Below are 15,136 nucleotides of genomic sequence, written 5' to 3'. Positions count from 1 at the left end.
CTAATCACCTCTTTTTAATACTTATTTAGTCTACCTCTATATCTTCTCAAACCTACCAAGTCCAACCTCTTATACTTATACCTCCTTACTAGGCATATGTGTTCCTTCTCTTCACATGCCCAAATCATCTGATCCTCGTTTTCCGTATCTTATCCTCTACCGTGACCACTTTCACACTGTCCTGAATGTCTTCATTCCTAATCTTATCAATTCTAGTAATTTCGCACATCTATCTCAACATTCTCATCTCGACTATTCTCATCTTCTAGACATGAGAGTTCTTGATTAACCAATACTCTGCCCCATACATTATAGTCGGTCTAACAACCATTCTATAGAACTTACCTTTAAGTTTAGGTAATATGTTATTATCACATAAAATACCGGATGCGAGCCTCTATTTCACCCACTTCGCTTCAATACGATGTGTAACATTGATAAGTAGAAATTTTGACTACTTGTTAGCGCCTTTTAGCTTTTATTTTAGTCCAAAAGCCTTTAATTATATTCCCGAAAAATGATAAAATATGCTTAATTGCAAGAATGTTGAAAAATGAGCCCCAAGATGAAATCCAACTCAAGAAGGAGTGATCTGAACTCAAGGACAAAAACAGGCGTATAAACTCAAAGTGCGGACCGCAGAATATCATCTACGGTCGCAGATTGTGAAGAAACTCATAGCAGAGATATGTGCAAAGTGCAGTGGGCCACAGAAACTTGGCAAGAGCAAAAGTTCAAAGAACTTGCCTCTCAAGTTCAATAGAAGTGTGGACCGCACAATTATCATCTGCGGTTGCAGATTGTGAAGAAACTCATAGCAGAGATATGTGCAAAGTGCGGTCCGCACATGACATGTGCGGCTGCAGAAACTGGGCAAGAGAAATAGTTCAAAGAACCTGCCTCTCAAGTTCAATAGAAGTGCGGACTGCACACTTATTTTGCTGCCATAGAAGAACAGTTATGCGGCTGCAATCATATTTGTGCGGTCCGCAGAAGAGCAATGTGCGGCCACACTTAGAAATGTGCGGACCGCAGAAAGAGAGGAGTGTGGCCGCAATTCAGAATTATGCAGCCGCAAGTATCCTATCCTGTCTAGCTGAAGCAAAGTGCAGACCGCACATGGAATTGTGCGGTCGCAGAACCTCCGAAAGGACATTTTTATCCGAAAATTCCAGCCCTATATAAATAGAAGAGTTTTACTTTTTTTAGGTCAAATTTTGACATCAGCAGCTACAATAGACGATTTTCTTTACTCTCTTTAATAGTTTTTGCTATTTTGAGCTTTTTAAATATAGATTTTATCATTTTAATTATCAATATGGGTTTAATTATTTATTCTATTTCTTTTATCTTAAGCATGAGTAGCTAGATTTTTACTAGGGTTGTGACCCAACCCTAGAGTGTAATCTTAATGGGTGTTTGATTTATTCTTGTTTGTGGTTGAATGTTTATTATTTAGCCTTGTTCTTGCTTTTTAATTGTAGAATTAATGGTTGCAAGTTTATGCCTATTTGACTTAGTCTCTACTTGAGAAAGAGAGACTTAATTTAGGAAAACTTGGCTAATAAGAAATTGGGTAAATCAAGAGATTGATAGTCTCAATTAAAGAATTGAACCTAGAGATAGTAAAACTCGACTTGATTTTTGTATCAATTATTTTGTTCAATACCCATTTGGACTTGAGAAAGCTAAATTGGGTAAAATCATTCTCTAACTGAGAAGTATTGAGTGGATACTCGAGTGTTGATAGCTATAATACACCCCGACCAATAGAATAAGCTTTAAAGTTTATAACCCATTAGGAAAACACCTAGGTGAAGGTCATAGCCCTAGGCTTTTTATATCATTTGAAAAACAACAACGAAAATAATTTCTTAGTTTCATTTCTTAATCTTGCAATCGTAGATTAGAATGGACATAGAACAAACACCAATTTGTGAAAGTGTAAATTGAGAGAGTTCATATTCATACACTGCAATCTATACTCCTAAATCCCACGTATAGCTCCATGTGGAATTCGACCCTGACTCCTTATTGGGTATTACTATTGCAATCGACCATTTCATAACCATGAGTTGAGGTGTGAACTTGTACAAGATCAATTTTTGGCGCCATTACCGAGGAGCTAAAAACAGATTTAGCTATATATTTGGTTTTGTGTGTGAATTATCTTCTTTCCTTCCGTGTTACTGAATTTTGTGAATCAATTGTAGGTGCAACAATGGCTCTCAACAATGATCAACTCGAAAACATGCCATTGGGGGATGTGGACGTTGAAGATGACCAAGTTGAAGAGGTTCCTCTTGAACCTCAAGCAAATAGAAGAGGCCGACCGCCTCAGGACAATATCCCAGTTCCACCCCTACCTCCACCAAGAGCGGATCCACACCTGGTGTTTTCGAATGAAGGGTATGTAAGTGCCATAGTCCCGCCACGTATTTGGGCGGGCAACTTTCAAATCATAAATGTAATGCTCACATTGCTAGAGCAACGAAGATTCTTCACCGGGGCTCCGAGTCAAAATTCATACAAACACTTGAAGGGGTTTGTGGACACTTGTTGGTGGAGTAAACAAACAAACGTCTCCGAGGATGCTTTAAGGTTGAGGCTATTTTCCTTCTCTCTACCCTTGGATTGGTTAGAGAGATTGCCAAACCATTCCATCCATACATGGGATGAGTTGGCAGAGAAATTTATTTCTAAGTTCTTTTCTCCTGGCCATATGCTACTCTTAGAGACGATATTCTAGCATTCAAATAAGAGCCCAATAAGCCGTTGCATGAAATATGGGAGAGGTACTAAACAATGGTCAAAGAGTTTCCCAATAATGACATAACGGAGGCTATGATTCAATAAGCTTTCTATCGGGGGATCAATACTACCAATCAGTGCGTGGTCAATCAACTTGCCAGTGGAAATTTCATGACAACGCCATATGCGGAAGCTTGTGAGATTTTAGATGAAATGGCGGATACTTCATCGGCATGGCAAAGTAGAGAAGGACCAAGGGTCCATAAGTGCAAAACTGTGTGGAGAATTATGTGCAAGAAGATAGTGGGTTTGACCAAGATGAATCTTACAATGAACAATATGAGGAAGTGCAATGTGTAAACAACTTTCAAGGGAAAAGAAACAACTCTATCAACAACAATGGCGACCTCAAGGTAATCAAGATTGGAATTCTAACAACCAAGGTAATTGGAGTGGTGGCAACAACTAAGGGAATTAGAATAATAAAAACAATCAAGAAAATTAGAGTGGTGGAAATAACCAAGGCAATTGGAGTGGCAACAACAAAGGATATTGGGGAGGCAACAACCAAGGAGGATGGAACAATAATCAAGGCAATCGGGGGTCGGGATTTCAAAGGCCCCCGATGTATTAACAATTGAGCAACCCACCTTCTTATCTTTTCCTTGGTTCAAGTTCTTCGAACAATGAGATGAGACAGATTGAGAATATGTTCAACAAATGATGGAGAAGAATGCCGACTATGATGCCCAACTAGCCTCAAACAACACATCAATTTGCAACTTGGAAGTTCAAATGGGGCAAATCACGCAAGCTCTAAACACTCGTCCTAAGGGGGCACTACCAAGTGACATGGTGGAGAACCTAAAGAGTGAGAATAACACGGGATATGTCGTGACCGTTACTACAAGGACTGGAAAATGTGGGGATGCACCCACCTCAAGTCAAAGGAAACTTGTAGAAGATGAGTAAGTGGTTCAAGAAGTTGAGACCCTGAACAATGTGGTGCCAGTAAATGATGAAGTGCAGATTGATATTGATGAAAATGTGAAAGAAACTCAAGAGGAAGTAAACTTATCTAGGAATCAAATTATTGACATACCGGAACCGGTACTGCAAAAGGCTAAGGCACCAATGCCTAGGCCTCCTCCTTCATATCCTCAAAGGCTTGCCAAGCAAAATGGCGAGAATCAATTCAAAAAGTTCATTGACATGATGAAGAGTATATCAATCAATGTGTCATTGGTAGAAACCATGGAGCAAATGCCCGGATATGCAAAGTTTATGAAGGATTTGGTGACAAAGAAGCGGTCGATGAATTGTGAAACTATAAAAATGACTCATCAACTGAGTGCAATTATGCATTCAATGGCTCCCAAATTGGAAGATCTCGGTGCTTTCACAATCCATTGTATCATTGGAAGTGCCGAGTTTGCTAAAGCTCTTTGTGATCTTGGGATAAATATCAATTTAATGCCCTATTCGGTTTTCAAGACTTTGGGAATTGGGCAACCAAGACCCACATCTATGATATTACAAATGGACGATCGTACTATGAAGAGACCATTTGGGAGTAATTGAGGATGTATTGGTTCGTGTTAATAAATTCATTCTTTCAGTAGATTTTTTCATTCTTGATTGTGAGGTTGATTGTGAGGTACTAATTATTCTTGGGAGACCTTTCCTTGCTATGAGGAAGGCTCTAGTTGATGCTGAAGCCTGAGAACTTACCTTCCGGGTTGGTGATAAAAAAGTGGTTTTCCATGTGTGTAAGTCTATGAGGAGACTCAATAGTAATGAGGTGTGCTCTTTTGTGGACTTGGTGACCGATGTGATTGTGGATGAAACAAGTACTGTCATAAATGTTGATGATACATTGGAGGTCGTCTTGCTTAACTTTAATGATGAAGAGTTTGAGGGCTTCGTGGAATGTGTGAACTCTTTGCAAGGAATGGGGTCGTACACTTATGGGCCCCACAAACTGTCCTTGGATCTTGAAAATAGGACAACTCCTCCAACAAAGCCTTCAATTGAGGAGCTGCCTATCTTGGAGTTGAAGCTTTGCTTCCACATCTTCGGTATAAATTTCTTGGCCCTTCTTCTACTTTACCGGTTATTCTTTCCTTTTGTTTGACTAATGTGCAGGTAGACTCTACATTGGCAGTGCTACAAAAGAGGAAGAAGACTATTAGATGGACATTGGCAGATATTCGGGGGATAAGCCCCCCATTTTGCATGCATAAGATTAACTTGGAGGAAGGTGCCAAACCATCTATTGAACATCAAAGGAGTCTCAATGAAGCCATGCAAGAGGTTGTCAAAAAGGAGATCATCAAGTGGTTGGATGCCGGGGTTATTTATCCCATTTCCAATAGTTTGTTGACTTCTCCGGTTCAAAGTATTCCAAAGAAAGGGGGCATGACAGTGGTCACCAATGATAAGAATGAGTTGATGCTCACAAGAATGGTGACCGGGTGGAGAGTGTGTATGGGCTATTGTAAGCTGAACAAAGTCACAAAGAAAGACCATTTTCTACTTCCCTTCCTAGATCAAATGCTTGATAGATTGACCGACCGTGCTTTCTATTATTTCCTTGATGGGTATTCCTGCTACAACTAAATTCTTATTGCTCCGGAGGATCAAGAAAAAACTACCTTTACATGTCCTTATGGTACTTTCGCCTTCAAACGGATGCCACTTGGGTTGTGCAATGCACCAGTGACTTTTCAAAGGTGTATGATGACAATCTTCACAGTCTTGGTGGAGGATTACCTTAAATTTTTCATGGATGACTTCTCGGTGGTCGGGAATTCTTTTGATGATTGTCTCGCAAACTTGGATAAAGTGTTGGCAAGATGTGAAGAAACAAACTTGGTGCTCAATTGGGGGAAATATCATTTCATGGTCGAGGAGGGAATTGTCCTTGGCCACAAGATCTCAAAGAATGGAATTGATGAGGTGATTTCTAAACTTCCACCTCCAACTTCGGTGAAAGGCGTGCAGAGTTTCTTAGGCCACGCGGAATTTTACCGGTGTTTCATCAAGGATTTCTCTAAAGTGGTGAACCCGTTGTGCAAGCTTTTGGAGGAAGATGCTAAGTTCCACTTCATGATGATTGTATGAGAGCTTTTGAATTGCTAAAGTTAAAGTTGGCTACTACTCCCATTATTACCGCTCGAAATTGGAGTGTTCCTTTTGAGCTCATGTGCGATGTAAGTGATGTAACGGTAGGGGCTATTTTGGGGCAACACATCAAGAAGAATTTTTCATCTGGTATATTATGCAAGTAAGACCATGAATAGTGCCCAAGTCAACTATACCGTTACGGAGAAAGAGCTCATTGCCATTGAGAATTTTCGCTCGTACTTGATGGGTGAAAAAGTGATTGTACATACGGATCATGCATCACTTTGTTATCTTATGAGCAAGAAAGATTCCAAAGCCCGGTTGATGATATGGGTGCTTTTATCGCAAGATTTTGATATAGACATCCAAGATCGAAAAGGAAGTGAAAACTAAGTGGCGGACTACTTATCCCGTTTGGAGGAGGAGGGGAGGCCGCATGATGGCCTTGAAATCAATGACTCCTTCCCCGATGAGCAACTCTTGGGTATTTCAATGAAATAGGTGCTATGGTTCGTGGATCTAGCAAATTTTCTTGTTAGTGGTATCATCCCGGATGAGTTCTCTTCAAACCAAAGGAAGAAGCTCAAATGGGATTGTCAAAACGATTATTGGGATGAGTCGTACCTTTTCCGGATTTGTACGGATGGAGTGATTAGAAGATGTGTACCGGAGGAGGAACAATGTGAAATTCTTGGGGCTTGTCATTCTTCGCCGTATGGTGGTCACCATGGTGGAGCAAGAACGGAGGTCGAAGTGCTAAGTTGCGGGTTCTATCGGCCCACTCTTTACAAGGATGCAAGCGATCTCATAAAGCATTGTGATGAATGTCAAATGGCCGGTGGAATCTCAAGGAAAAATAAAATGCCCATCACCACCATTTTGGAGATTGATATTTTTGATATGTGGGGTATTGACTTCATGGGTCCTTTTGTGAGTTCTTGTGGAAAAACCTACATCTTGGTCGTGGTTGATTATGTGTCCAAATGGGTTGAGGCCATTTCTCTACCCAACAATGAAGCTAGAAGTGTGGTGGCATTTTTTAAGAAGAATATTTTCACAAGGTTTGGTACTCCACGGGATATCATAAGCGATGGGGGGTCGCATTTTTGCAACAAAGCTTTCGGTACCTTACTCACCAAGTATGATGTCACTCATAAAGTCACGAATCCCTATCATCTACAAGCAAGAGGTCAAGTGGAAGTCTCTGACCAGGATAAAGAGTATTTTATCCAAAATAGTGAATACTAACCCGACGGATTGGTCCAAGAAACTTGATGATGCTTTATAGGCTTATAGGACAGCTTACAAAACACCTATCAGAATGTCTCCATACCGGTTGGTGTTCGGGAAAGCTTGTCACCTTCCGGTGGAACTTGAGCTCAAAGCCATGTGGGCTTTAAAGAAGTTGAATCTTGAGTGGGGTGTCACCGCCAGCTTAAGGGTGGCACATTTGAATGAGTTGGATGAGTTCCGGTACCATGCATACACAATTTCGTTCTTATACAAAAAGAAGATGAAATATCTTCATGATAAATACTTTTGGGACAAAGAGTTTAAAGAGGGTGATCTTGTATTGTTGTTCAATTTTCGGTTACGGATGTTTCCCGGAAAGTTAAAGTCTAAATGGAGTGGCCCATTAGAGGTAGTGGGTGTGACACCCTTTGGTTCATTGGACTTGAAGAATAAAAATGATGAGGTATTTAAAGTCAATAGTCACTGGGTGAAGCATTATCTGGGAAAAGTTGGTGATGGCCACATCGTGGCGGTAATTCATTTCAAGTGATGGTAACTTGCGTTATGCTGCGACGTTAAATCAAGCGCTTCTTGGGAGGCAACTTATGTTTCTTTTTCTTTTCTTTTCTTCTTCTTTAGATAGGTCTTATTTTTTGCTAACTGGATTTGAAGTGTGTTGTAGGAATGCGTGTACTTTACATGAACTATACTCAGAAAAAAATTGGCTAAGTATAGAAAAAGTGCGGAACACACAGTTTTGGATGCTACAACAGAAAGCAAATGCGGCCACACAATTCTTGTGCGGACTGCCCAACTTTAGATGGGAAAATCCAAAATCTATGAAGTTTGTTTGTTAGAGAAACAACCAAAGTACAGCCGCATAATAAAATCTGCGATCCGCACCAAATTCTGCGGCCACACAGCTAAATCTGCGGACCGTGGATCAATAAATGAAATTGGAACCCCACGTAACAGAGTATGGTCTGTAGAAGGAATTCTGTGGCCGCACTTGTCTCTTGATTCCTTAGCCAGACCCGCTTAGTATAAATAGTAACCCTAAGGCTTCTGTTCAAACTTTACATTCTCCGAGCAATCAAAAAGGGCTAAAAATTTGCACACATCTGATTCAATCATCTACCACCTAATTACGCATCTGTGATCATTCCTTAGCACCGCTTCATCACTGGTATGTTCAAATCATTTCTAGGATTCTTTAATTTTCTTAGTTTAATTTATACTTTGTTAGTTATTTTAGACAATTTGTCAATTACATATCCATGTGGAGTTTAAATTGTGTTGGGTTAACTCTTACTTGCTTTTTAGGGAGTGGGTAGTTTGATTATCATGTTTAATTGCTATCACCATGTCCAATTTGTGCATAAATCGAAAAACTAAAGGACTCAACCCGATTTAATTTTGAAATATGCGATTGCACAAGAAATTGTGCGGTCCGCAAAACTGTAGATTAGGGCAGTTAGTAAGGCAAATTAGTGCGTACACCACTTAAAAATGTGTGGATCACAGAAATTCCATCGCAGTCACTGAAAAGTATGTGCTGCCGTAGATCAGGCCAATATCTGTCATCAGAGAGTTGGCACTTTTGAAAAGTTTCATATGGCACCGCACTAAAAAAGGTGCGGACCGCACTTCAATTCTATGATCGCACTCCAAATTGTGCAGATCATAGTTTCAACTCTGCGGCTGCACTTTCAATTTGTGCGGTCCGCACAACCTAACCTGCGGTCGCACTTGAAATTGTGTGGACCGCACTTCCGTACCCTGCAACATATTTTGTTCTGTGACTTTCTATTTATCTGCACTTGAACTAGAACTGATTCCTGTTGCTGTTTGTTACAGAAAATAGTTAGATCACGTGTTCGTGGTGATACATCAAAGGGGAAGGGTAAACATTTCTGAGGCCGAGGCAAGAGTACCTTACCGCTCGCCCTTTAAAGAGATATATCCAAAAAGGTGACAGTCAGTTGAGGTAAAGCTGCGGAGCCAGGCCAATCAAGCTCTTATGTCCCGTCTAGGAAAGCATCGGAGGGCAACTTAGTGCAAGAGCATCCTTTTGTTCAATCACAGCCAAAATAGCTTCAGGGAAGGTATCAACTCTGAGACGAGCCTTACACCTATGAGAGCACTTCTGAGGGTTCGAAATGTAACAATCAGGCTTCAGAGACCTCATCTACACATGCCCCCGACCCCCTAGCCACTACAGTGGACGTGGATGACATCCTAGATGATGGCCGAGAGGGTGATACCAGAGTTGTCGGCCTTGAGAGGTCGAAGAAGAAAGAGATTTTGAAAGATAGGTTTATTAGTCTGGCTGCCTTCACAAGTTTTCGAGAGTGGTGTCCGGTGATATCGCTCACTCTTGAGCGACAATTCCAATTTAAAGATCTTGACAAGTATAATCCGATAATTTTAAGACAGTTCCGAGAGCAAAAGGGGTGGATGTGGTTCACCCAGAGTGTAGTAGATGCCAAGGAATATCTGGTCCGTGAATTCTACGCCAATGCGGCGCACATAAAGAAAGGGACCAAAGTGACAAAAGTGAGGAACCTGAATGCAAGATTTAACTAGAACACCTTGAACACCTACTTGGAGTTTGAGGATGTTGAGCCGGTGCAATACTTGGAAAAGCTGGCTATGGGAGATGCAGCTCGCCCATGGCTAGCTGAGATTCTTGCAGCCCCAGGGCCACTACCACCATGGATCACAACAGGGGTTCCTATTCACAGGAACACCCTGAACTTTGAGGCAAAGGGATAGCAAACTTTCGTATGCAGCAGACTAGACCCGTGCCAGAATGAAACAAATCTTCCTATTCAGTGGGCAGTGCTAGTCGCCTCTATCATGGCGGGGTACCCAATCAATGTGGGTGCTGTGATGTCGGCCGACATGTCTGTGGTCACCAGGAAAGCTGACACCTCCTACCTGTATCCCAACACTATCATGGAGTATCTTATAGATACATGGGTAGAGCCCAAGGATTTTGAAAGAAGCCTTTCTCTTGGTATTCTCTAATGGACCCGAACAACTCGAAGAAAAAGGGTCAGTCAACTACTACCGTAGGCCAGTCTGATGAGCCTTCGGTGGTAGCTGCAGAGTTAGCAGATATGCCTTCCACTTCAGTAGTACCTTCTACCAGTGCAACTGCCATGCCTCCACCTCCTTCTTCAGATCCTTCAGCATCAGTGTCTTCCACCTGGGCTTTGAAGCCGGTGACTATGCCCACTTATCCATTATCTACGAGTTTCCTAGATACTGGCAAGCCTCAACAACTGGATACAGACAACCACTGTAAAGTTGTCTGACGTATCCAGTATTGTTGCAGTACAACCATCCACTCCGGCACCCCAGATTCCTCCGATAGTGGAGGATACATTGAAGAATATCTTGGAGAACCAGACCACCATCATGAACACATTGGTAGCACATGGAGCAGTGATTGATGAGCTTGGGAAGAAGGTAAAGAAGATGAAGAAATCTCAGGCATCCAAGAAATCAGTGGACAAGCTGAGGAGAGAGGTGACCAGGATAGCAACAACTGGTGATCTTCCATTTGATATGCTGATGGAGACGGATCCAGCAGCATCAGTAGATCCAGCAGCACCATCAGCTCTATTGGCACCAGCTGGCGAGTCTGAAGAGCTAGACCTGGCTGCCAACACTACTGAGGTGATACGCCAGATGTTCACCCATCCAGTTACTCCCAGAGCCGAGGATGATGAGATCCAGTTAGAGGAGACTAAGGGCGGTGACGCTGCTATGGACACAGAGATGTCTAAGGCCACATAGGGAGTCCTCTTCACTCTTACCCTTCTTTATTCTTATTTTGTTAAGCATTGGGGACAATTCTTATTTTTATTCGGGGGATGGAGTTTATTTGATGTTTGGATGATTTCTAGACGTTTGGTTTGTAATAACTAATAATTTTGTCTCGCTTTATCATGTATAAATTCTCTCTTCTCTCTCTATATTGGTGTATATATTCTCTCTTTTCCTCTATCATTATGTATATTCATTATGCTTTCAGTAGTTTTCTTTGTAACTTCTTTATTCTATTTTTTATTAGTCAATGTTTAATTAAGTAGCTTCTTGTTTAATCTAATAGCTTCCTTTTAATCTAGTAGCTTCTTTTTTATGTTTGAATGGACAATAAGCCTTTGATTTTCTTAATGCCATGATTTTTTGCAAAGATAGTTTTTGTGTGAACTGAGTGACTCTTCCCAACGATGGATGACGTGACAATCTTCTTAAGTGATTGAGTCCGTTTTTGGTGTTTAGGTAAGAATAGTAGTAATAATAAATAAAAAGACCCAATTGAGTCAGGCTTGAAGAGTCAAACATGCTTCACTTAGTACCAACACACTTAACTATGTGCTTATGATTAAAAATAATTTTTTTAAAAAAGAAATAGCTCTAGTTAGTGATGTTTTGACTCTTGTGTTGACTTAAGCAATCATCGAGTGATTTAGTCGAACCATATTGATTTTCAATATTGAATATGATCATTGTGGGCCCTCAACTCTATCCTCTTTAACAATCCAACTGTGTGAGAGGTGAGATATTTTTGTTTCAAGTCCAAGTACTCGTGCGAATGGTCTAGAACTTGTCCCGAATGTGTTTCGAGGTGAAATTTTAAGTTTTGCTTGGCTTGAGAAGTGATTGTAGGCTCTCTTTGACCCGCTTGAAATTTTCTATGGCCCACCAATATTGTTATCCCTAGTCAACCCATTTGACAAAGTCAAAGAAATTCAATATCTTTATAGTTATATACATAAAAAATTCTTATAATGTCTTGAAGCGGAAGGCGAGCCTTGGTGTAACTGGTAAAGTTGTTGCCATATGACCAGGAGGTCAGAGGATCGAGCAGTGGAAATAGCCCCTTGCAATCGTTCTTATTTGATAACCATATTACAAGCCTTTAACCTTTTTGTATGACCCTCTCTTGGTACCCAAGCTTTCCTTAACACTCTTCAGAGATAATTGGTCAAAAACATAAGTTTGGGGGAGAGACGAGGAGTTTGAAAAAGTATCAATGCTTAAAAAGATAAAAGAAATGAAGAGAAGGAAAGGAAAGAAAAAGAAAGAAATAACAAAAAGAAAAATGCAAAAAGAAAGTGAATAAGTTGAAGAGTTGAAGAGATTCAAAGAAAAGTAATGATACAAAGCATGGAGAAAGCAAAGAAGGAGAAAATGAATATCATGACCAAGAAAGAGTGATGTTAAGTCTCTCTAGTTCCGCTAAGAAAAAGAAAATGCCTCAAAGAGTTGGAAAAATATGAGCCTATAAAAGAAAATGGAGTGCTTAAAAGATGAACCCGTTCTATCATAACATATCCAACCTTAGTCCAAAAGCCTTCATTGCATTCCAAAAAAGCCCTTGCGTGATTTCAAGCCAAGTAAGGTTACGTTAGTGGTGTCCTACATGAAGGACAACCATATGGTACTTAGAGCCGTACTTGCGACAATATTTTGAGAGAGATGAGCGAACCTTTCACAAATCTTTGAATTGAGTACTACATTCTTAAGTGAGATATGCTAACGGAGAGTAGAGGAGGAGAAATTTGGGATCCATAATGACTTACATAAAACAGTGAGCTTCCTTGATGAATAAAGTCAACTCTTGATGCTTAAGTGTCACATTAAAACTATTTGTGCTTAAAAAGTTCAACTCGTTGCCTTGTTGATAATTCATAAGTGTTGTGGGTAATTGTTGGTCCCAATTGATGTGTGATTGATGCATCTTTGAATAGCTGGAATAGCTCTTAACTTGTGGAGGTGCGAATTACTTTTCTTGCTTGAGGACAAGCAAAAGCTTAAGTTTGGGGGATTTGATAAGTGGAGATTTTGACTATTTATTAGCGACTTTTAGCTTTTGTTTTAGTCCAAAAGCGTTTAATTGTGTTCCCGAAAACTGATGAAATATGCTTAATTACAGGAACGTCAGAAAATGAGCACCCGAGATGAAATCCAACTCAAGAAGGAGTAATCTGAACTCAAGGACAAAAACAGACACATAAGCTCAAAGTGCCGACCGCAGATTATCATCTGCGGCTGCAGATTGTGAAGAAACTTATAGTAGAGATATGTGCAAGTGGGATCCGCACATGACATGTGTGGTTGCAGAAACTGGGCAAGAGCAAAAGTTCAGAGAACATGCCTCTCAAGTTCAACAGAAGTGTGGACCACACACTTATTGTGCGACCACAAAAGAGCAGCTACACGACCGCGGTCACATTTGTGCGGTCCGCAGATGAGCAATGTGCGACGTCATTCAAAAATGTGTGGACCGTAGAAAGAGAGGAGTGCGGCCTCAGTTCAGAATTATGCTGTCAAAAGTTTCCAATCCTGTCAGGCTGAAGCAAAGTGCGGACCGCACATGAAATTATGCGGCCGCAGAACCTCCGAAAGGTTATTTTTGTCCGAAAATTCTAGCTCTGTATAAATAGAAGAGTTTCATTTTTTTTAGGTCAAGTTTTGACATCAGGAGCTACATTAGACGGCTTTGTTTACTCTCTTTAGTAGGTTTTGCTATTTTGAGCTTTGTGAATATAAATTTCATCATTTTAATTATCAATATGGGTTTAATTATCATTTCTTCTTCTATTTCTTCTATCTTAAGTATGAGTAGCTAGATTTTCACTAGAGTTGTGACCCAACCCTAGAGTGTAATCTTAATGGGTGTTTAATTTATTGCTTGTTTATGGTTGAGTGTTTATTATTTAGCCTTGTTCTTGATTTTAATTGTAAAATTAATGGTTGCAAATATTAGTTCATGCCTATTTGACTTGGTCTCTACTTGAGAAAGAGATACTTAGTATAGGAAAACTTAGCTAATAAGAAATTGGGTAAATCAAGAGAATGATAGTCCCAATTAAAGGGTTGAACCTAGAGATAGTAAAATCCGACTTGAGTTTTGTATCAACCGTTTTGTTCAATACCCATTTGGACTTGAGAAAACCAAATTAGGCAAAATCATTCTCTGACCAAGAGGTATTGAGTGGGTACTCGAGTGTTGATAGCTATAATATACCTCGACCAATAAAACAAGTTTTAAAGTTTACAACCCGTTAGGCAAACACCTAGGTGAAGGTCATAGTCTTAGGATTTTTATATCATTTGAAAAACAACAACAAAAATAATTTCTTAAATTCGTTCCTTAATCTTGCAATCTTATATTAGAATAGACATAGAACAAACACCAATTTGTGGAAGTGTAAATTGAGATAGTTCATACTCATACACTGCAATCTATACTCTTAAATCTCACGTATAGCTCCCTATGAAATTCGACCCCGACTCCTTGTTGGGTATTACTATTGCAATCGACCGTTTCATAACTTGAATTGAGGTGTGAACTTGGACGAGATCAAACATCCTCGTCAATTTCACCATTTCCTTAGATAATAGACTTAAGGTACTTAAAAGTATCTCTCTTCGGGATAACTTGTGTATCAAGCCTCACGTTCAACTCTGCTTTATCGGTCCTGTCACTCAACTTGTACTCCAAGTATACTGTTTTGGTCCTTCTCAACTTGAAACATTTAGACCTAAGGTTTGTTTCAAAACCTTGAGTCTCGCGTTAACACAACCTCGCATCTCATCAATCAGTACAATATCATACGCAAATAATATACACCACGGCACCTTCCCTTGAATGTGACGCTTCAATGTGTCCATCGCCAAGACAAACGAAAACGGGCTAAGAGCTGACCCTGATGCAACCCCATTACAACTAAAAAGTAGTCTGATTTCCCATCCCCTCCAACCAGCTGTCCTCATCAGGGATTAACTCCCTCATACATGTCCTTAATTACCCTAGTATAAGGAACAAGAAAACTAGAACCTCCCTCGGAACTTTATCATATACTTTCTCTAGATCAATGAATACCAATGAACACCATACCGTATACAACTGCACTAATCCATCCAAAAATATTTGAATTTCACTACGACTAATTGATCAAGCGGACCATTCATATATTGCACTTTTATTTTGGCCAAAATTCAACTA

The 15,136-nt window shown here is 40.2% G+C and overlaps 1 protein-coding gene across 1 annotated transcript; it reads left to right on the top strand.

The window, feature by feature from the left end:
* The first annotated feature begins 3,474 nt into the window (after nt 1–3,474).
* Nucleotides 3,475–4,332, top strand: LOC138873952 (uncharacterized). Its single transcript, XM_070152447.1, has 2 exons — nt 3,475–3,673; nt 3,764–4,332. The coding sequence occupies exons 1-2, from the start codon at nt 3,475–3,477 to the stop codon at nt 4,330–4,332; spliced, it is 768 nt and encodes a 255-aa protein (XP_070008548.1).
* The last annotated feature ends 10,804 nt before the right edge of the window (nt 4,333–15,136 follow it).

This window comes from Nicotiana sylvestris, chromosome 1 (assembly GCF_000393655.2).
Source record: "Nicotiana sylvestris chromosome 1, ASM39365v2, whole genome shotgun sequence".
In the NCBI taxonomy this organism is placed as follows: domain Eukaryota; kingdom Viridiplantae; phylum Streptophyta; class Magnoliopsida; order Solanales; family Solanaceae; genus Nicotiana; species Nicotiana sylvestris.
This window is presented reverse-complemented; position numbering and strand designations above follow the sequence as displayed.